Source organism: Dryas octopetala, chromosome 6, assembly GCF_963921425.1.
Source record: "Dryas octopetala chromosome 6, drDryOcto1.1, whole genome shotgun sequence".
Taxonomy (NCBI): domain Eukaryota; kingdom Viridiplantae; phylum Streptophyta; class Magnoliopsida; order Rosales; family Rosaceae; genus Dryas; species Dryas octopetala.
In genome coordinates this window covers 8,576,968-8,600,039 of record NC_141371.1, presented here as the reverse complement: position 1 = coordinate 8,600,039, position 23,072 = coordinate 8,576,968, and the positions used below count along the sequence as shown (strand labels likewise).

Below are 23,072 nucleotides of genomic sequence, written 5' to 3'. Positions count from 1 at the left end.
TGGTTATTTATAAACCTCCACTCTTAATAAAACTATTTCCTAACCCCTATTGGACATTTAACCTCTCTCAAAACCCCATAGTCAACCTATACCCAGCTAGATTTGACCCCTTCTATTTTGAAAATTCTGATTATAACCCATGGCTATTAAAAATCAGTTTTGAAATTTCATTTCTCATTTTCACTCTCTCTCTCACATCTCTCCCCTGCTAGCGAGAACTCACCTTCGCCGCCTCTGTCACCAGCGCGTCCGGCGGCGGATGAAGGTGGTTTTTGGCCCGTTGAACTCGCCTCTCTCCTCTCTCTCTTCCCTTGGTATTCGTTTCACCCAGAAACACCCCGAACATAAAACCCAACCCGCGCACAGTGGGTCAACGCCAACGGCTCTCGCCGTTTCCGGCGACTTCGCGGCCCAACTCCGGCTCAGAATTCTTCCTCTCATCGAGCTCGTCACGATGGTGTGCTCCGATCATCGATCCATCTGAGTTCTCGCGTCATGTTGAGCCTATGATGATGGTTCGCATCGTTGGCTTCTCCGGCGGTTCTCGGGCCGATTTTGGTGGTGTTTTCTGTCGATCCAGGTATCAATCTTTGTCCCCTCGATCTGCTCTTGCTATTGGTTGGGTTGTTTTAACTCAAATCTTGGTTTTCAGGTTGGGCTGCTGCTGTCACCGCTAGATCAGCCACTTGTGGCGGCGGGTTGGGTGTTTTTTTTTACTGTTCAGCCTCCTCCGAATCCTAAAAGCTCAATTTGAGGTCCGAGAATATTTTTGGGTGAGTTCTGTGATTTTATGTGTGTTGATTGGGACTGGGTAGCCACCGTGCGTGGTGGTCACCGCCCGACTCGGCCGTTGAACGAACAATTTTGTGAACCTTGTTTGATTTGTTGAACTGTCTGGTCTTAAACAGGTACCTCGACGATTGAAAAGGGCAACTGAATTCAGTAAATTCAGTTTCAGTTTCTTTAATTAGTGCAACTGTGTAAATTCAGTTTCAGTTCTAGAAAAGTCAGTTTCACTTCCTTAAACAGTTTCAGTTTGTGAAACATGAGTTTTAAATGAATTTTGAATGAAATTATGGTTCTGAAATATGATGAATCAAATTTGCAGGTAGAAACAGATCGAGGCAGTGGCGACTGTCATGTACTCGCGACGCATGAATTGATATAATTGTTATTTTTTGTCATGTAAAGGTGTAACTGTTTTAGTGAAGGTATAACTGTTTTAGTGAAGGTGTAACTGTTTTAGTGAAGTGTAATTGTTTTAGTAAATGTGTAATTGTTTTTTAATTAAGGTGTAATTGCATTTTAGTTAAGATGTAATTGTTTCATCACTTAATTCAGTTTCAGTAAGTGAATTTATAACTGAATTCTTCAATTCAGTGTAACTGAATTTCTGAAATTTAGTTTCAGTGTAATTGAATTCTTGAAATTCAGTTTCAGTGTAACTGAATTCTTGAAATTCAGTTTTAGTGTAATGAAATTCAATTTCAGTGTTTGATTTTAGTTTTAGCGAAATATTGAGTTTTAACAAAAACTTCAATTCTAGAAAAAAAAAAAACTGTTTCACCAAAATTCAGTTACAGTGGTTTCAGCGTGCGTCAGCATGTCTTGGAGGGGGGAGTGGGGAAAATTGAACTGGGATGGGTTCTGAAACTGTTTTCGTAGGAGAGAGAGGGTCTGAAACTGTTTTCGTGATGGAGATCGTGGGATATTTGTTTGTGGGTTTTTGGAATTTTGTGGGCTTCTGGCAATTTGTGGGCTTCCAACGGTTTTTTGGGCTGTGGGCTTGGTTAATGGCATAGATGTAAATTCTAGTAATTATGAAGCCTAAACTATTGGTAGGATGTGTTTAGGGTGCGGCTGGTTTGTTGGGTAATGGCTGGGGGCGGCAACAAATTTTTTGCTATAATTGGGTGGTATAAATTATGGACTATAATAATAATAATAATAATAAAAAGTTTATTTTGACCTAATACTAATTATTTGGAAAATCTTATTTTTCCTAATGTTTTCACCCAAATTTTTTTTTCCTAACACACTAGACATTCATACATTAAACTTTACAAAAAAATTATAAAAACTTACGAAAGAATAAGATAAACTTTGTTAAATAATTTGATGATATATCAGTTGGGAAACTAAAGTTGTGAAAAATTATTGAGACAAACATCATTTTCCTAAATATTTAGATCATCATAATCAGTCAGCTCAAGGGTTAGGCAAGTTATGCAATTACTGTCCAAGTTTAATTTTAAGCCACCCAAAAGTTTAAACAAAGTCAATCCCCCTATCTAAAAATCTAATATTAAATATTTGTGTTGATTGAATAGTACTTTACTAAAGTAAATGTCTCAATTCTAACAAAATAATTGGATAAAATGGCATTGTCCCTATATATGTGTTCCTGATCCGCAGAGCCATGTATTGAAGAATAAAACCTATTTCTTCTAGACTTATTTTTGAGACCAAAACTAGATAACTTTATTTTAGAATCAATATGGGTTATAAGATAGTCAAAAGTAATACAATCCATGAATCCATCGAAGACCATCTTCTAACTAAAAAACATACTGTACGTGCTCCTTTAAAATAAAGCGGTGCTAACACATGAGCAACTTAATTTATTGTACTTTCTCGGATAATAACAAAAATACGTACTATAGGGGACCCCTATCAAGTTTACTCTTTTTTTTTTTCTATCTTATTTGGATTAATGGGAGTTACAGATAGATTCATATTCTGATTAGAGTTTAATTTCTGCAAGCAGGATCAGCCAAGAGGCTTGTGATCCAAAGGGAGTCACTTGCAACAGTCACCTGATCTTCATTCCTATGCCATGTCCACAGTGCATGCGTGGCATTCACTACCTCCAATTGCCCGTGACCAAAACTGGCCTCCCTGAAGACCGATATTTCAGGTTTCGGATCTATATACCTATATAATCAAACAAGTTTATATAAATGGGCAGAAACTTAATCATCAAATAAGTAATTAATTAATTTATTAATTAAGTATAGGAAAGAAGAAAACTAAAACTGCAAGCCAACTTACTTGGTGGCAAGGCCTTCACGGTTGCCACCATCACCAATGGTAATATGCACTGGACCACATCTATCAGCTCTATCCTTGTAAACGCGAGTCTATGAGGAAAAAATAGAGAGATCGAAAAGGATTAATATCAAATTAAACTAAATCAAGTAGTTAAGAGTAATGCTAAACAATCACATCCTTTTTAACCACATTAGCTTATCACATTATGTAACTATTGATATGTTTATTAGCTAGAGTAATGCTATCTAGAAGCAACACATTTATGGAGACCTTAATGAATGGAAAATGAGTTATTTGTAATATTTGTTTTTGTGACGCTATATGCACCCAAAAATCACGAAAAAAACAAGCAAAGAAACTCTCAATTAGTTGAGCATATTATGCGTATTTGTTACATAAATTGTAATGATCGACTAGATGTTAATAAGCACATCACATGCCATAGAATATGGTCAGCCAATAATTACTTACATCTATTAACAACTTGGCTAAAAGGGGTACGGTGCCTGAAACATATAAACCCGGCCAAGAAATTAATTTGGTGAAGGAAAACTTACAAAACGCTCGTAGGCATGTACATGTCCTGCAAAAACAAGATCAACACGAGCTTGATAGAGCAACCCTTCCATGGCCTTCTTCATGTCAACGGATTCATTCTCACCCTGGTGAGCAGTATTAGAATTGTACCAAGGGGCATGGATAAGCACAAATATCCAAGGAGTCCTTCCCCGATCAACCTTTCCTAAATCTGCCTGCAGCCATCGGTATTGTGGAGAGTTGGGATCGAAATCAGTGTACGACCCCAGCATGATCACATGGACTCCTGCCACATTGAATGAGTAGTAGAGGTTGGAGTCCGACCCGCTCTCCTCGTACGGCATTCGCCACCTGGCGTTGTACGCCGTGAAGCCCTTGCTGTGGATGAGCGGGATCTTCTCGATCTCGTCGTTGCCTTGTGTGACCATCCACGGCCGTGTGCTAGCCAGTGGCTGAACCAGGCGGCCGAAGGAGTCCCATAAAGGTTGTTTCAGGTCTGCATAGGATAAGTCTCCTGGCAGTAGGAACATGTCATGCTCTATTTTCGATATGTGGTCGAGGGTTGAATTTGTCCATTCAGTCTGCCCAAGATCTCCTGCATTAAGTAATTAATAACAAACGAGTAGCTAGGCCACTAAATCAATCAATTATATTAGAGGCAACAACTGTTTTCAAATTTTAAGACAAAATTTTAGTTATAGTATCTGAATTTTGATCGTTATGTCAGTTTAATTTGTGTCATTATGTTACTTTAGCTTTTTGGACTTGTAATTTTTGGATGGAAAGTATTAGTTTAATATGAAATGGAAGTTAAGGTAGAAGAACAATACAAAATAAAATTTATATTCTAAAGTGAGTCCATGGTCACAGTTCATGTAATATTCTAGGGTAAAGTATTAGTTTCATTTTATATAAATAAATAAGATTTAGAGTAGATTCAACTATGAACAAATGAAATATTACCACACCTGCGACTGCGAATTTGATTGGGAAGGAAGCAGGTGGGGTTTTGAAACTAAATTCTCGAGAACTAGGGCCACATCGGTAATAATAGACTGTTTTGGGTGTCAATGGACCAATGACCACGTCATGAATTTCCCCAGACGTGTAGAGCATCGTATATTCATATGAAGTTGTAGATCCAGTTGCAGAGTTTCCATAAACACCAGGTGATGTGCCATATTCCACTCTTGCGGGACTTGGGATGTCTGTAATCCATGACACTTTCATTTTGTCTGCACCAACCACAGATATATGCACCTGCAATAGCAAATACAAATAGTGTAAGTCTTATGAACCAATTAACCAACTAATAACAAGAGCATGCATGCATGGTTTGGTAGGGTTGCTAGGAAAAGATCCAAATTAAAAGACATCTTTAGATGTCAACATTATTGATCAAAATGACCAATTTAGATGGTTTGGTTGGATATTTGAAATCTTCATATGAGGAACACTTTTTATATGAAAAATGACCAAAATGTCCCTAATTTAAATATCCAACCATAAACCTCATCGACTCTTTATCGACACATTATACCCCTCGTTTAAATACCCAGTCATGAACCATATTTACTCTTAATCAACACGTTATCGGCTTGAACTAGCTTGAGCCATGGTAGAACCGAATCTCGTTAGAGTGTGGTACTTAAACAAGGAGCATTTTGGTCTCTTTATATGCAAAAAAAGTGTTAGTAATGTCAGAATTTTAAAATGGTATTAGTTCAACAATGTTAAGATGTAAAGATGTCGTTTTGGGTCATCTCTCAAAACCAATTGAATGTGTCATAAACTTAAGTTCAAAAGACAATAAAAAATAATAGACAAATGGTAGATTCTCAAATAAAATCTTATTAAAGAAAGTAAAGTAGTATATATCGCATCTATTAACCACATTACTGACTATATAATAACTGAAGTGAAAATTACTTATACAAATGAGGTTTAAAAAACAAAAAAAAGGAAATGTGATATGTGATATGTGATATGTGACAAATAAAAAAATTATGTTAGCAATTAATAATTAATGTTATTCATATAAATATTATAAATATTTCATTGTCCACATGCATTTTAGTCAAATGTGAAAGATGTCGACGCCTAATAAGAGTCGCATCTCTTCATGGTCTCGAGATCGAAATCGTGGCATACAAAAATTCAACATTCACCTTAACAGTTAACATAGCTCAAAATTAAGACAGTTCATCATCCATCTACCGACTATATAAATCAGACCCTCATTTGGCTTTTAAGCCTTTTCCAAAAAAAAAAAAAAAACAAAAATTAAACTGCTTGCATAACTCCAAAACATCATACAAAAATATCTGTAATTTTCATGTTTAATTAATAATTATCTGCAAAATTATGAAGATGGCAAGAATTGAATTGACAGTACACCTACCTGTTGTGGAGAAGCAGAGCCCGGATCATCCGAAGGCACAGCGAGGCTCCGGCGAGGCAATGGACGATTATACCCTTGGACACCCCCAGACAACCCCGACATAGCCAACAACGTCAAAATGAGAAACAGTCCCTGCAGCCTTTGCACTTGCACAGCCATCTTCAACAGTTTCAAGCGGCACTTTATTCAAACGTACACTTCGATCTTAAACAAAACTCGATCTTTCACATGGAAAAGAAAGAAAGAAAGAAAGAAAGAAAGATCCACCAAAACACAACCTCGTATTGCATAAATGTATATATAGCAGGAGTTTATATAATATCCATATATATCATCCCCCTGGATTTTAGCGTTTTCTGACAAAACTCCCTTCGCGGTTTCATGTGACACGTGGAGGTGCACCCAGGTGGACACGTGTCCCATGGCATATTCCAGGCATAACATATGCAAAGTTAATTGGTCTGAGAATTGTTTGCTATGGATTTCGTCACGGCTTCAATGCCGTTTCGGTTATTATTGACTTTATTGTGTGTTTTGTTCGGGGAGGTGACATTGCGGCCACGGCTTCTTTGATAGCGTTCACTTTGCAGTGACAGCTTGTATTCAGAAAAGAAAAATTATAGGGTAAAACTGATATATCGTGATGTAATTATGTGGTATAACTAATTTAATGTATAAGAGTATTATTAAATGATGTATTTATATTAATAAGGTATAATATTCATAACGAGTTAATTACACTTACACCCCCTGAGGTTTATCGTTTTTTCACATATACTCCCTGAAGTTTCAAAAATTATACATACACCCCCTGAGGTTTTAAAACTAATGCATATAACCTCCTACAAGAGTCAAAAATAAATAAACAAAAAAGAAAATATTTGTATTGAGGTTGGACCTTACACCTTGAGTAATCTTATTAAGCAATTTCACCTCTTAGCATGCCTTTTTGCATAATTTCTCATTATTTTTCGTCTCACTATTAGGGGTTATATGCAGTAGTTTTGAAATCTCAGGGGGTGTATGTGTAATTGTTAAAACCCTAGGGAGTGTATGTGAAAAAACGATAAACCTCAAGGGGTGTAAGTGTAATTAACTCAATGTTATTATAACACATAGACTGGTTATACCACGTGGCAGTATATCAGTTATACAGAATAATTTCTCATTCTTCATACTTGTCACTATTGATTTTGCTTCTATAGCTAATCTATGGAAAGAAATCACTCACCATTATTATAATATCAATGTATTAAATTTAGTTTTTTTTTTTTTTTTTTCAATTGATTTTGCAATTTTGTACTGTGATTATATGGCTCTAATGGATTATGGGCTATCTTATTAATTAATTAGTATTTTAATTTTTGTTCTTAATTCTTGCGTGTTAAACATACCAGCAGCATTTTGCTTCAAATTTTATCTGTAGCTTGTAATTAGTATTTTATTAAGCATGCAAAATTTCAAATTTTATTAAAAACACAACAACCAAAAAAACAAAACTTTTTTCTTAATATGGTTAGATACATAAATAATGGCAGAGATCTCAAATTTGGATCCAAATGATGTAAGAGTGTATGTCTTCTTGTTTAACTTAGTATAAATAAATGAGTCTATAATGAACTATGATCTGAATTTATGAGACACTATCACGTGTATTTTGAATGCCCAGCAGCATTCTAAATATATACAACATGCTCACTACTATCATAATGATTTGGTATGTAAGCATTCATGAGTTCTCTCCTTCATTAGGATTCTTTTGTGCTTTTTAATCAATTTTACAATGTATTACTGCAAAAAAAAAAAAAATGGTGAATGAGTGAGCAAATCCTCATTTTAGATTTTTTGAAAGCTCAAATTAAGGTATGCACCAAAAAGGCTGGCTTTTAATGGTAATAAATAAAGGGTCAATTACAAAAAAATTAATAAATATTTTCAATATTACAAATTAGTTAATGAATTTTTTCAAAATACTAGGATAGTAATTATTGACCAAAATGAAATTAAGAGAAACTATATAAATTAACAACTAGACAAAATAAAAAGAAATTTACGAATTTTGCCACTTGTTGACATGCTGCTGACATCACCAATGTCCAATTTTTAAAATTGGTGATTATATCTATAAAAACTCAAGTAGCTACCTATTTGAATGAAGAAATAAATTAGCAATTAATAATTTTATTACAGTTCCGTTCTTTCATTTGTCAATGGAAGCCCCAAATTTGTAAGTTGTAAGAAAGTTGCACATTCTCAAGCACAGTTTGCATCGTGTTGTAACAATTATTTTACTTGATAGTCGATCACTAGAAATAATATAAGTGACTTGATAGTCATTAAAAATAATATAAGTACCATCACATACAAAAATTCAGAAATGATCCTTCACTCATTAGCGAGCGAGAAATTCTACGCTCATTCAACCACCCAGCAATTACAAAGCAGAAAATTCTATGATCGGAACTATTCGTTTTTTAGGTCCCTTCTTAAGGGTCATTCTTGTAAAAAATCAGTCAAATCCGTAATTGTTTGATTTTCTAAACTATGCAGACAAATATAGTCTGTCAAATAAATAGGTAAATGATGTTGATAATAATATACTGGTTAAATAGTTTTCGATTTGACTGATTTTTTATAAAGGTGATCTTTGAATGTTGTCCGACAATAAAAATGGTTTCGATCATTGAAATTCGTTGATGAGTGGTTAGAGGTGAGCGAGTGATCGTTACTGTATAAAAATTAATATATTAATCACCTTAACATAGCTCAAAACCAAAAAAAATGATTCATCTTTCGGTCTTTCCTCTACCTACCGTACAACCTGATGTGGATAAGCAGAGTGAGGAGGTTCATGTGCGGCGGTGGACGATTATACCCTTGGACACCCCCAAACAACCCCAATCCCAACAACGAGAAACCAAAAAAAGAAAAGAAAATGGGAAACAGTTCCTGCAGCCTCTGCACTTGCATATATAGCCATGTTCAACTTTATTCAAACACTTCTCAAACAAAACTCTATCATAACACCACCTCGTATTGCATACAAATATAGCTGTCTGTCAATTAGACCACAACACAATCTATAGTGTGCTCGACCAGAACATGTGTAAAGGCCAACCCCCCCATATTTTAAGTATTTAAATTGATATATACAATTTTGTACACAGGCACTCTCTCTAATGTAAATGAAATTACAAAATAAATATATCTTATTTCTCCACCAACCTTCTTCTTTATTATCATAATTACACAATGTATTTTCATAATCGGAACCGTTCATTTTTTAGATAATTATTTGAAGATCATCTCCGCAAAAAAATCAACTAATTAAATCAGAAATCGTTTGGTTATGTAATCGTTATCAAATAAACAAACTGTGAATCAAATAGTTACAAAAACCGTATGTTTATTTGATCGCAGTTACATAACCAAACAATTTCTGATTTGATTAATTTTTTACAGAGATGATCTTTATAGTTAGATCTAAAAAATGAACAATTTTAATCATAAATTTACATTGCGGAATGAGAATAATAAAGTAGAAAATCGATGAAGAAAGTAAATTAGAGAAAGTGAATAACATTCATCTTCCAAAGTTTCACTTATAAGCTAACGGTCAACCGTCTTAATAATAATAAAATCATTATGCCCTTTAAGATTATTACACAGGCACAGTACTCTAGAGTTCAAATAAAATTCTAAGATCTTAAGATCTTAATTAGGATATTTTTCTTGATAATTTAGTTCATATAAAATTCTTACAAAAAAAAAAAACATGTAATAGCTAAAAAAGACCGCATCCAATGCTGGGTGGTTTTTGGACTTCTCGCGAGGGGTGTAACTTGAACATATTTGAAGACCAATTAAATCTCTACCCACACACATAACAATTTAAGTTCAAATTTAGACGGATTGAGAATTATTGAACCCAACTCTAACCCATTCATAAAGCATCGAGTTAGAATCATATTGGATTCAAGATGCCCGAATTAAGATGGTGTGCTAAATCTATGGTCCAACTAGATTCTAACTCATAAATTCCTCAAATGTTAAATTGAGTTAGGGTTAGCCCAATCTAAAACAACATTCCGAGAAGATACCCAAAACATTTGATTAAACATTAGCCGGAGCAAAGTTTTTAAAGTTGGATGGATTGTGCGCTTTGGATTGGTATTAGGTTTTGGAATATGGGTAATTTTAAAGGGACCTTTTTGTCTTCTTTTAAAACCCCAAATATTTTTTTCCCATTTATCTCAAATTTTTCTCTAATACAAATAAGCAATTCTATTTTCTTAGAAAGAAAAAACAAGAAAATGAGATAATATATAATCTCAGCCTCACATCATGTGTTAGTCTCAAATCATTTCTCTTTCGCACATTCCAAATGCATGGAACTTCTCCACCGACCTCTATATTTGTAAAATATTGACCACGTAATGTCCATGTGTTAGGAAACATGTTCGATGAAACTACAACAAGCAGGCGATGATCGAATTATGTAATATATATATGCTCCACTTTCACTTGGGGGATAACTAATTTTAGTAATGACCCTAAGACAGTAGTAAGACTGATCCTCTCTTCTTCTTTTTTGGTGTAGAAGTCAGTAGAACTAAAGCTTTTTGGGGCTTATGTATGATAATATATATATTTCATATATTATTATTATTATTATTATTATTATTATTGCTGAAAAACAAATTTAAATCTACAACCTAGTGCCTCTAGGCTCTCTATGACACCCAAAAATCAAAGTTGACAAAGGATTAAACTGCAGAAGGAGTTCGTTCATATCCGTGAGGCGTTAAGAGAATGTGATCCAAATCATCAGTTAAGAAATCAACAACGTTAACAAAATTGACTTAATTTCTTGAACACGTAGAGGTCATATATGATATATCACAAAAACCATTCAAATGGGTCTAGCTAGCGTCACGAAAACAATTTGGACTATTTTTCGATTTGTATAAACGCTAAGGGCACACGTTATGCTCATATATTTTTTTAGTACGTAATTATATAGGCATCATATTCCAACTTTTTCGATCACTTCCGAAGAGACTAAGTAATATTGGTAGCTGGGGGTGGATTCTCTGAAGTTTATTCGCACGTACGATCGCTATCAATCATCAAAAAAGGAGTGGATATGCTTAGGATATTCTCATGCACAATAATTGCTTACATCCTGCGGTGTGCATGATCTGGCTGCAGATCACATTACACACGCAATTATGATAGACTTGTTAATTGATTAAACAAATGACGAGTTCTAATTTTACATGTGCTTGGTAATCTAACTTAAAAGTTAAAATCATATATCAAACCCCATAATTGAAGTAACAAATGGTCTTCTTAGTCAAATTATTTAGCATGACAAGAGTTCGATGTGAAATCGATCTATAGTACTTTCGCTGTTGAGAAATATCTTAGATACATGTACATGAACGTGTATGTGAATATGGGTTTATTAATACCCTGTTGGTAAATATTTTGTCAACTAAAACAACATCATATATCACGACAACAACTATATGATTGAAAGCCCATACAACTCTAGTCTCTGCACCTCACCGACATTAATTTTCCCAGCAATGATCGTGGACCTCGTGGTCATAATAAACATGTTTAAGGGGTATAGATTCAAAATGCATGAGATATATATTGAAGGATATATATTCTAATTAAGTAGATCTTATTTTAATTAAGATAAAATTAAAGGACATTCTGGAAGGTCCAAGTACTAATATTTAATGATCTTAATAGTAGAGAGATGGATATTATCCATGTTTATTGTTTTTTTTAGGAAGACCAATGTAATTTTTTTTTTTTTTTTTTTATCAAAAGGAAGACCAAAGTATATAAGATTTACCACTAATTAGCTAGATTATGATGAATTTCTGAGTGTCACTAAGCAGAATGGCTGACTTGTACAACCAGATTATATATTTATCTGTGTTTGGTCACTACTAAAAAATTTCATTATCAACCAACATAAAGTGATTACTAATAATCCCAGTACTAACGGAGCACTCTAGGTCCCATGATCGTCTAATATACTGTAGTTACGAACCAAAAAACAACATAACTTACTTTTGCAGTCATGTACAAACAAAATGTTATGTCTATTTCATATTTGATGGTTGAGTTGAGGATGAGGTGATTAACTGGTCCATATATGGCAAAATGGCAACCACACATGCTTTGTCTTGCATTGATACATGGCTCACAAGGCCTCATTTGCACATACGTGTTGCATACAATTTGATGGATACCATGATGTTTGTGCACCAGAAAATGTGACTTTGAAGCTCCACTTTTAGACCTCATGCATGACATATATCAGATGTCCCCTTAATCAACTGGCCCATATGATCCATCATTTTCTAATATGAACTGTAACATGGGACAGTCTTTATTCCTTTAATTATGAAAAGGGTATACTTATCTACCTGTTTAATTTCACTTATTTATTTATGTACATTTTGGGTTGCGTCGACCCAGCTCATTGAAATTGTATACCTCTCCTATCAAACGGGAGTATATTATATATATAAAAGAAGAATAATAAATTAAGTATATAAGTTTCTTGTTTAACTGAAAGTTTAAATATTTAAGTGTTTTAAGAAAGAAAATAATATTAATTCAAAACTTGTAACATTAATTCTGATTAGAGAGCTAGCCAATCACCTCATGACAAATTGAACATAAAAGATGTACAAGTTTGTAGTCCCCAAGAAGAATGGTAGAAGAGAAATGTAGTTATTGTTTGGTCCAAGTTGATCCACCATTTTCCAAACCCTATATTCTCCTAAAAAGGTAGATTCCTGGGATATGCTGATATTACTTGTGTGCATGCTCAACATGAAGTCTTTGTTAATTGAGTTCCATGTGACTCACACACACATATACTTATATCTCTTTCACACGCACCCGTAGATGAGTCCTCAACTTCAAGTAATTAACAAAAAAGAACGAATAAGATCGACTCATCTCCGGAAGGCGTACTTGAACGTAGCTCAAGTAATAAGGACTCCTCACAGATTGGCTTGGCTAGTTGGCAAGCTGTAATGCCTATAGCTTGGCTTATATATACACGTAGGGAAAGTTTCGCAATTCAATATGTTATATTTTTAAATTATCAATTAATTTAGATCATTTATTAGGTTAATTTTTTAAAAAAATATATGATTGATTCAAAATTTCAAATTAACAATATAACAACATAATATGTTAAACTATTTTAAAAGAAAATATTTCCTGATGAACAGATCTCATCTCAAGGTAATTCAATATTGACTATTGAGAGCGTTCCACGCATAGTTCTACAAAGGGAGGAAGATGGTTTCGAGGTAGCTTCTGCTGATCTGTTCCAATGTACAAACTGTAGCTCTCATTGGAAGAGATTTTGATATTCAATTAATTGAAGATCCATTATATTTTCTTAATAAACTCTGTTTTTTTGTGTGGAAAAAACCCATCAGGCTACTTATATATATGTTATTTAGCCAACATGTTACATCATGTTGCAAAGCCATCAGGCAACTTATATATTATTTTCTTACTAAACTATGTTTAATAATTAACTACAAGTTTTCTTGTACTTTGTCCAATAATTTAATTAGCAAGTACTCGGAGCAACACTTTTTTTTAAATGCATATAATTGCTTAGAAAGATGTATCTGCAAGACTGCAACAAGCAGGGTCATGAAGGAAGCTTCTCGCTGGCCAGTCACCTATCAAACAAAATTAGCACCAAATTAACCTCATTTTCTCATGGAACATTTTTAACTCTTGCACTTTAACCGATTCACTGTTTCATATGACTAGAGAATATTTGTTAATCCTTACATTTGTTTGAATGTCACACACTGTTTATACCATAAACGAACTTCAGTTTCAATCTTAAAAGCCTAAACTTTACATGCCCATGACAGAATTTTTTTTTTGGCTTTGGGCAAAACCACTTCCTACCCTCCATGCACAACAGGAAATGTTCTCTGTTCTTGCATATATATAATTAAAAAAAAAATTAACCCAATTAATTAAGATCAGAGAGCCAAGCCAAGCCTAAGCTGCATTAATATGCCAGAGATAGAAACATCATCTAGATATATACTTTATAGACAAAGAATTCTTGGCGGCTAGTGGCTTTGCTGTAAGCATATACAAGATACAATTTCAAACAGACTTACTTCACGCCATTGCAATCTTTATAATTTAATTCAAATTTTTTTTTTTTTTTTTATATATTCTTCAAACCCTCTCAACCCCAAACCACACTTCTTATAAATTGTCTCTGCTCACACTTTGTATCCAATACCTCTCAAAAGTCACAAAACCCAAAAATGCATAAACTGTGTCTACTTTTGTTCTCTCTCCTCCTAACCATCTCTCTGTTCCCTCAAATCCCAAAAGCCCAAGATGATGATTTTGTTAGGCAACCTCTTCGCAGTGTCATAATCACTCCTCATCACCGTTCTGATTTAGACGCCCAACAGGTACAATTATAAATGGTATATGTATCATTTTCGGATATCCTTTTTTGTTTTCAAATCCCCATTTTCATTTCCAAAACCCAAGAATCAAAACTTAATAAGTTTTTTTGAAACAATTTTTGAATCACGAACGAATCAGGAACCTTAAAAGATTCATATTATTTATTATCTTCTTCCTTATTTTGTTGTTGGAATTGTAATAGGTGCATATTTCACTGGTGGGGAAAGACCACATGAGAGTCTCATGGGTCACTGACAGCAAGCATGGGAAATCATTTGTGGAATATGGAAAGGCACCTGGGAAATACAATGCAAAGGCTACTGGGAAACATACATCATACGAGTATTTTCTCTACAATTCTGGGAAGATCCACCATGTCACCATTGGGCCTTTGGAGCCTGCCACCACATACTTCTACCGGTGTGGAGGATCAGGTCTGGAGTTCTCCTTCAAGACACCCCCAGCCACACTTCCCCTTGAGTTTGCAGTGGCCGGTAAGTCATATGCTTCTTTAATATATTTCAAGAAATTGTTTCATTTGGCATAAATAGGAACTTTTGAAAAATAACATGTTTTGCATTTTTTAAGGGACTGTGCTTGGCACTAAGAAGAAATAAGTACAAACTTGTCCTCGCAACCAATCACACAAGCTTATAATGAGGTCCACCACATAATAGAATCCACTATGAGAGAGAAGGTGGTAGACTTCATTATAAATTCATATGATTGGTTGTAAGGACAAACTTAATACTCATTTTTAAGTATCCAATGAATCCAGTCTAATCCAATTTGTCTGAGCTGAGTCTGGCGTAACAAATGAAACAAATGAGCCCTTAGTCTTTTAGTTTAGTAACAATACTTGCCTCCAACCCCTGTTGGATGAGCTCCTCCTACTCCTCATAAAAGTATATCCTTTTTAGTCTTTTCATTCTCCAACAGGAGTTAGAGGCAAGACAAGTATTGTTCGATCTTATTTTAGACCCATAAAATTCTAACCAAAATTGGGAGTTGAAGGATTACATGACGGGGTTTGAGCATACGTTCACATCACATTTTTTACATTATAAATATAATTAGGGACCATAAGTAGCTTCCGAAAAATGCACACTCCCAAGTCCTAGCTTGTTTCTGAAATTAGAATGACTTGCGTTTTTCATTTATGTTGGGCAATCAGTTGGTCAGGCATGGTTGCTTTAAGGCTAAGCAGAATGACAACAGTTGGAGAAGAGTTTAAACTACTACTCCTTAGGATAAGCTGCAATAAAGGGCTAGCTAGCTGCGTCTACAGAAAGTCTTCTTAAGTCATACTGTCCTAAATCACACCTTGGTTGTAACTTGCTTTGTGGGCTATGTAGGGCACAGGTTAAGGTTAAAACTTAAAAGATAAACTATGTCTAAGGTGTTATGCAACATATGTTAGACATGAAAATTCATATAAACTTATTTGCCAACACCTTGGGGGTGATGATAAATATGGCTAAACAACATGGTTGGTCAACCTGAATTGCAGTCCTAGGTTTATAATATATACTTCCCAATCCATTTGAATCTGATGAGGATCCTGATTCTGATTAAAAATATATATGTTATAGAATAATCCAATTATTTTCTTCACTTTCTCCTGTACAATGGGTTTCACATAAGTCAAACCATATATATAAAATATCTAAGAGTTGAGACAAAAGCTTGAGCCTCATTTCCCTTTCTCATTAATATATGGTTGGATTTATACTGGTCTAAAGGAATCTTTTCCTGAGGGAATCTTTCCTTGAGAAAATATCCCCCTCTCCCTTCACCTTAATAGTTGGGCTGCATTAAAGAGTCTCTGCCAGCTGCCAAACATTAATCGGTAAGTGGAAATGGGCCGAGATGGACAAGTCAGTAAAGAAAATAAGGCCTAGTTGGACTTACAAGTTTGCATGGCTAAACCGATGAATCCTTACGCAAAATAGCTTTTTTTGTTTTTTTTGCAGCTGATGAACTTTGAACAAAGAAGTGGCTCTTGGGTTATGAAAGTTTAAAGATTATCTTAACCAAATTCATATATTTTTAGTGCATTCATAGTATTCTTAATTACAGTTACACCCATCAAATTTTATTCATCAAATAATATAACTGTTCATTCTAAACTTTATTTATTTCTAACAAATAAGATACTTACAGGTGATCTCGGACAGACTGAATGGACCAACTCGACCCTAGCTCATATTCAAAGCATAAACTACGATGTGCTTCTGCTACCTGGTGATTTATCCTATGCTGATACCCAACAACCCCTTTGGGACTCATTCGGTCGCATTGTTGAACCCGTTGCTAGCAAACGCCCATGGATGGTCACCCAAGGCAACCATGAAGTCGAAACCTTCCCCATTATCTACCCGACCGGGTTCATAGCCTACAATGCCAGGTGGCGAATGCCGTACGAAGAAAGTGGGTCCACCTCCAACTTGTACTACTCCTTTGAAGTTGCTGGGACCCATGTAATCATGCTTGGGTCCTACGCGGACTTTGACGTCGATTCGGAGCAGTACGAGTGGCTTCAAGCTGATTTGGCAAAGATTGACAGGAAGAAGACGCCGTGGGTTGTGGTGCTTCTACACGCGCCGTGGTATAATTCCAATACTGCCCATCAGGGTGAAGGTGAAAGCATGAGGGTGGCCATGGAGGAGTTGTTGTATAATGCAAGGGTGGACTTGGTTTTTGCAGGACATGTTCATGCATATGAACGATTTGTAAGTCTGATAATTTTTCAATTTGATTGCTGATTAATTAAAGTTAATGACTGATTGATGTTGTATTTAATGATTAATTGCGCTTGCAGACTAGGATTTACAACAATAAGGCGGATCCATGTGGTCCGGTGTATATGACTATTGGTGACGGAGGGAACCGAGAAGGACTCGCATTAACGTAAGTATTCTCAAATTTAGTAACAACGTAATATATATGTTACATTATTTGACTAAGTGAAAATAGAAACATTTATATATCCATATATTGATTTGATTTTTGCGTAAGGGGGTGAGTATGTTAATTCGATACAAATTTATCCGAACACTTAAAAATAGATCAAGTTATTTTCTTTCTAGAATGTTGCTTGTTTTGTGCAGAGAAAGTTTGACAACTAATTTTTTTTGGTTTTGAAAACTAAATCTTGAGTAGTGCTCGAACATCACTTGAAAAAAAAAAAAAAGAATTATAAGTCTTTAATTGACTCAAATTTGATTTCTCTGACTTTATCTTATCTGTCAATAACCTTGTTTATTGTGTAATTTACTTAAACTTTATGATATGATGGTATATATGTAGGTTCAAGGACCCTCCTTCCCCTCTTTCCTTGTACCGAGAGCCAAGTTTTGGTCATGGACGACTGAGAATAGTAAATGAAACACACGCATCTTGGGCATGGCATCGCAACAACGACGCAATCTTCGTTGTGAAGGACCAAGTATGGTTGGAAAGTTTGAGCGCCTCTAAAACATGCTGGCAAAAATCTGTCAACGATGAATTATAGGCCCACAAAAACTATACAATTTCAGTCGCTTCATTGTTTCTAGTAAGATTAGAAGATTATATAAAGTTCCTGAGTGCAGATCCTACTTCAAATTAAAAGAAAAAAGGGTGTGGATGTCTTGGAAATTTGGAATTTGATTCTTGCATCAGTGCAAAAATTTAGTTATGTTTTTGTCAGGAAAGGTTGCTCTTTTTATTTTTCATTAAATCCAGCTGTGTAAATGATCTTGTTGATACTGCCTTTAATTGTGCTACATCCAATGGTTTGCAAAATAAAGTAAAGATCCTATTCCTTAATCATACATAAGCATTGGTGTAGTTAACAATCAGCCTGAAACGACAAATGTTTTAGATTCCTATTGCAATTCAAAGAATAATAATACTAATTTGATCACCAAATTTGTCTGGAAGTGATCAAAACCATGTAGGTAGTTTTTCTTTTCCTAATGGAACAAATATGTGAATAAATGTGATACATTGATCACTTTTGGACGCATTTGTTTCACAAGACCAGACTGAAAATGAGCTTTAATATTCCCTAAAAATGTATTAACCATGATTTTGGCTTTCCGATGAATATCCAAAACACACTAAATAAAGCATTAGTGTCATTATCCGGACCCAATTTTTTTATTAATAGCCTCAAAATGCTATTTACACCTAACAATAAATTTAAAATTATAAAAATTTATTATTACACTCAAAAAATTTTACAAAAATACCCTTAATTACCTAAACCCAACATCATGCCCAATTTATTTTTATTCTCTATACCCAACAACATCACCACCCAAGGCTATAGCCGTCTCCATCCGACAGCAACACCATGACCACCACTATGAAAATATTTGTGGGGAGGCGGTGGAGTTGTTATGGAATAAAGTTTGGGCATCATGTAGGCTTCTGTATCCTTAAATTTCATGACATACCATTTTCTTCTATTTATCCAAATTTGCAGGCTGCTATATTGCATTTTGTATGATTAGATCTTCTGTAATGTTTGTTTTGATATATTGTTCGTTGTTCTTGTATCTAAAGGCTGTTTAGCAATTGAGTGCTTAAGGTTCTATATGTATACTCGTTGAACTGCTTGCCACTGTTGGACTTGTACTTGTGTTAATAAAATTATTCCGTTTCTTATTTAGAAAAAGAAAATAGAACCCACTACATACCTTATATCAAGGTTGATCCGAGAAAAATTTGTTACATATTGAAGGAATCCTGTTATAACTTATAACTTGTACCAAAACCTATTTACTAATCTTTGTTCAATTTCTTATCAAGGTGACGAACACAAAGCAAATATCAATGGATAGATCAAAAAACCTTTTGAGGTGATTTTTGGATGTCCCGATGGGTTTGGCTGGTGTTTTTTTTTTAATTGGCGACACCCATAAAGCATTTGCAAATCTAAAACTAAGAATTGGATTTTTTTCTTTCTAAACCCACTACTCTCTGACTTGACACCAAACACAACTTCTGCAAATCCAAAATAGGAATTGATCTTCTAAACCCACTCCATTTGCCAACATCCAAACACTGAAATAGAAATATCACATTACATGGGTTCTACAAAACCTCATATTATGCGTCAAATTTCCTAATTTCAAAGGGTTCAAGATTCCAAATTTTAGTGGGTTTATAAGATTCCTAAAATCACATGCCATGACACCCATTATGCAAAGTGAACACGAAAAGGTAGCTTTTTCTCTCACTCTTTTGGGCTCAAGTGCTCAACCACAAGTGAAGCTTTCATTTTTTGGCATGCCAACATCAAAACAAAAGATAATCACAGGGACAAGTTTGATGGACATAGAAAGCTGTGCTTGACTGCTTGTGGAGTATGAAAAAACAAGACATCATCCACTTCTTGTGACTAGTTGTCGAAACAAGAATTACACACAAACAAACATCCAAAAAATTCAGGCAGATGCAAACAAGAGATTAAAAGAGAGAGAGAGATTAATCTACAAGGAAATTGGACCTGAAATTTCAATCCCAAACAGAAAGTTTTCGATTTTTGCAACTTACAAGCAAGCCCACGACAATTAACTTATTTTTCGAAATTAATAATAAAAATAAGCCAAAGCAGAGAGGAGCAGATAATAATTCATACCAGCTTCACCCACACAACACACACGTGCGTGATGAACGCTGGTGATGACGCGATTATGACATCAACGATTCGACTTTTGGGCTCCCCCCATTTTTCACAAATTGCTGCTAAATTCAACCGATCATCGATTTTCGAATTGTTCTGGATGAAGTAATCAGATCCGACAGTCCAGATCAAATCTTCTCGAGCTTCTCCGCTACGACCAAGGGGTTGCTCCTGGCGATCTCCTCTCGACCCACCGTCTTGAAATCGAACGAGCACGCGTGCTTCTCCGGGTACCTGTGAACCCCACAGAAGGTTGTTCCGCACCTGCACTTGAACCCGGTCAACCCGACCCGTTTCCTGCACACGGTGCACCGGTTCGGCTGCGAGACCGCTACCGCCGCCGCCTCGTTCGCGTCTCCGGCGACTTCCGGTAAGGTCAACGCCGGAGGAGGCGGCGGAGGAGTTTGAGAGAGGCAGTCGATCACCGGAGAAGACGATCTGGATGTCGAAGAAGAAGAAGAGACGGAAGCTGAGGCGGTGAGAGAGGCTTCGACGGTGGATTTGATCGAGGCCTGTTGTTGCTCTTTGAGGCAAAAGTCTCTGTAGCATTTGGAGCAGAGGTTCATGGTGGCTGGGCTGCCGAAGAAGCCGCAGTTGTTAGCACAGAGTCGGAGACCTTCAGGCGCTTGGCATCCGTGTTCTTCCGCCATGGCTGTGATTCAAAATCTCTGCTTTCAGATCTCCTTGATCGGAAATGGAATTTCTCTTTTTTGTTTTCGGCGATTATTGATTTGATTAGATCGTCTAAGGTCGATACGACAACTGATCTGAGATCGAGAAGGAGAATGAGTTAATAAGACGAACTTCAACAAAATCTCAAACTGTTTTTCGTTAAAAAGTTTTGAGAAATCGGAGGATTAAAAATCGTAAGCCCGCTCGCTGTTTGGTTGTTGAGAAACGAAAGGAAGAAAAAAAAGAAAAGAAAAGAAATTTACGTCTTCCGGTTTCGGGACTCAAAAACAGCGAGTCATATGGCTAATAATAATAACCATCATCGTCCAGAAGATCCGCGTATTAGAAACTAATTTGTAGGGAACCAAACCAAGCGAAAATTACGGATTCTAGATTCGCCCATCTGTTTTTTTCTTTTTTCCTCCCTAATTTTCTCAGCTACCAAACAGAACACGCAAGGGATCGAAAACCGGCCAAATTTTTTTTTCCAAAAATGAAAATAAAATATATAAAAATGAAAAAACTAAAAAGGAGAGATTCTGTACCTGTGGGAAGGGAAGGATTGAGAGACTTGCGAAATGCAGCGGGCGAGATAAGAATATGAAGAAGAAAAGTTGGAGACGGAAATGAAAGCCAGAATCTTAAGGCGGAAGAATTATCCAGAAGGTCAGAGGAATATTAAAATTTAAAGCGTAAAGAAAATGAGAGAGAGAGAAAGATGGGGAAGCACGGTGAAAAGGGACAAAATTAGAATAATCATCATTCAATATTAAATAATTAGGATTTTAGGAATTAAATTAATCTGAAAAACTGGAATTATCCGAGAGACAGCCTGGAAACCAAAGTGAAATTTCAGAGATAAAAGCTGAAAGGCTAAATTATATGTACAGTCTATATATATTTTATTTCATTTTAATCAGTAGAGAAGAACTTGTCATCCTCTCTCTCTCTTCTCTTTTTCTTTCTTTTATTTTTGTTTTTGTTTCTCTCTTGAGAGAGATGCCGCGTTTCTTATTACAAAGACATATAAGTTTTATTTTTAATTAGTGTAGTGCTTGAATTATATTTTTGTTAAATTAATTCTACGAAAAATCATGATCTCATAGAAAGTTATGAAAATGACTAAACTAACTTTGTCGTGAATTCGTGATTGATATTGATGTCATTAGTCATTACACATTTACACGTAGAATTAAAAGATAAAAAAGGTATGATTAAAAAGGCCACGGAAAATCATGCATGAGAGGAAAAAAAAAAAGGAGGGGGGGTGGCGTGGGCAGTCGGGCACCGTTATTGAGAAGGCGTGGCTGATTTCATGGTGTCGAATTGTCGATATATGATTTTAATTATTAATTATTTAAAAAATAAATAAATTGGAAGTGGTCCAGTCCTGTTTTGTGTTGTGTTATTGTGATTTGTGAGGGAGGGTTGGGTTGGGTTGGGTTGGTTTGGTGGGGTTATTAATAAAGGTGACGATTATTGTGCTCTTGTTTTGCTTTGCTTCCTGGTGGCGCGCGCAGCTGTATCTTCTATAAAATAAACCGAAAAAGGAAACCACTGCTTGTATACATTGAATTTGGCTCACCTATCCAGCTATCCTAAACAGTATACACCACCCACTACGAAACAGAAAAAAAAAAAAAAAAAAAAAAAAAAAAAACTTTTTGCCACAGAAATAAACATGTTGTTGAGGATGCATTATGAACACCACAGTCACTAACTAATTCTATCATTCACCCTACATCTCCTTTCTTTTTACAATAATAGTTACATGATAAAATACATGAACATTATATTCTTATTTAGTTCGTGAATTTCATAAAATGTAAGGTCTCGAATTTATACAAGAAGTCGAAGTCTAAGTCTTGAGAGAGATTAATGAATTAATGAAATGATCATTAAATGAAGGAGATATATAGCTGTCATGTTGTGTATTGTATGTAAACAAAGTTGACTAACATTACGATAGAGTGATGATCGATTAGGTCAATATGAGGTGTCCCATTTTGAGCTCTGGTTGGTAAGAAGCTTTCCTTGTTGCAGGAAATTCAAGCTAAAGTAAGTTTGAGCTCATTCCTAGTTAACACTCAGCCCTCTTGCATATATGCCCAGTTGATCTTTCTGCTAAACTTATACTTCATCCCTTTGGCGACGTTGTACTTACAAATATAGAATTTTTTATGACAATTTTGAAAAAGAGGGAAACATTAAAATGTATTCAACAACTATAAGCAAGTCAAT

The 23,072-nt window shown here is 35.2% G+C and overlaps 3 protein-coding genes across 3 annotated transcripts; 1 reads left to right on the top strand and 2 right to left on the bottom strand.

The window, feature by feature from the left end:
• Nucleotides 1–2,555: 2,555 nt before the first annotated feature.
• Nucleotides 2,556–6,258, bottom strand: LOC147282015 (putative purple acid phosphatase 20). The gene is made up of 5 exons (XM_086246838.1): nucleotides 5,990–6,258; nucleotides 4,557–4,848; nucleotides 3,609–4,183; nucleotides 3,052–3,140; nucleotides 2,556–2,934 (listed from the first exon to the last, which is right to left on the bottom strand). The coding sequence occupies exons 1-5, from the start codon at nucleotides 6,146–6,148 to the stop codon at nucleotides 2,751–2,753; spliced, it is 1,299 nt and encodes a 432-aa protein (XP_086102964.1). The 5' UTR covers nucleotides 6,149–6,258; the 3' UTR covers nucleotides 2,556–2,750.
• An 8,004-nt stretch (nucleotides 6,259–14,262) lies between these two features.
• On the top strand, nucleotides 14,263–18,295 carry LOC147282014 (purple acid phosphatase 22-like). The gene is made up of 5 exons (XM_086246351.1): nucleotides 14,263–14,487; nucleotides 14,688–14,979; nucleotides 16,649–17,217; nucleotides 17,307–17,395; nucleotides 17,795–18,295. The coding sequence occupies exons 1-5, from the start codon at nucleotides 14,335–14,337 to the stop codon at nucleotides 17,997–17,999; spliced, it is 1,308 nt and encodes a 435-aa protein (XP_086102477.1). The 5' UTR covers nucleotides 14,263–14,334; the 3' UTR covers nucleotides 18,000–18,295.
• Nucleotides 18,296–20,142: 1,847 nt separating this feature from the next.
• LOC147282013 (zinc finger A20 and AN1 domain-containing stress-associated protein 4-like) lies at nucleotides 20,143–21,545 on the bottom strand. Its single transcript, XM_086248408.1, has 2 exons — nucleotides 21,377–21,545; nucleotides 20,143–20,926 (listed from the first exon to the last, which is right to left on the bottom strand). Exon 2 carries the CDS (start codon nucleotides 20,807–20,809, stop codon nucleotides 20,288–20,290), a length of 522 nt encoding a protein of 173 aa, XP_086104534.1. The 5' UTR covers nucleotides 20,810–20,926; nucleotides 21,377–21,545; the 3' UTR covers nucleotides 20,143–20,287.
• Nucleotides 21,546–23,072: the final 1,527 nt, after the last annotated feature.

What these genes read in the sequence shown, in the direction of transcription:
- LOC147282015 (XM_086246838.1), bottom strand. Translation starts at nt 6,148, where the DNA reads ATGGCTGTGCAAGTGCAAAGGCTGCAGGGACTGTTTCTCATTTTGACG. An exon ending in GCTCTGCTTCTCCACAACAG is followed by an intron (nt 4,849 to 5,989) that starts GTAGGTGTACTG and finishes TTGCTATTGCAG; the next exon opens with GTGCATATATCTGTGGTTGG. An exon ending in AATCAAATTCGCAGTCGCAG is followed by an intron (nt 4,184 to 4,556) that starts GTGTGGTAATAT and finishes TACTTAATGCAG; the next exon opens with GAGATCTTGGGCAGACTGAA.
- LOC147282014 (XM_086246351.1), top strand. Translation starts at nt 14,335, where the DNA reads ATGCATAAACTGTGTCTACTTTTGTTCTCTCTCCTCCTAACCATCTCT. An exon ending in CCTTGAGTTTGCAGTGGCCG is followed by an intron (nt 14,980 to 16,648) that starts GTAAGTCATATG and finishes AGATACTTACAG; the next exon opens with GTGATCTCGGACAGACTGAA. An exon ending in CGAGAAGGACTCGCATTAAC is followed by an intron (nt 17,396 to 17,794) that starts GTAAGTATTCTC and finishes GTATATATGTAG; the next exon opens with GTTCAAGGACCCTCCTTCCC.
- LOC147282013 (XM_086248408.1), bottom strand. Translation starts at nt 20,809, where the DNA reads ATGGCGGAAGAACACGGATGCCAAGCGCCTGAAGGTCTCCGACTCTGT.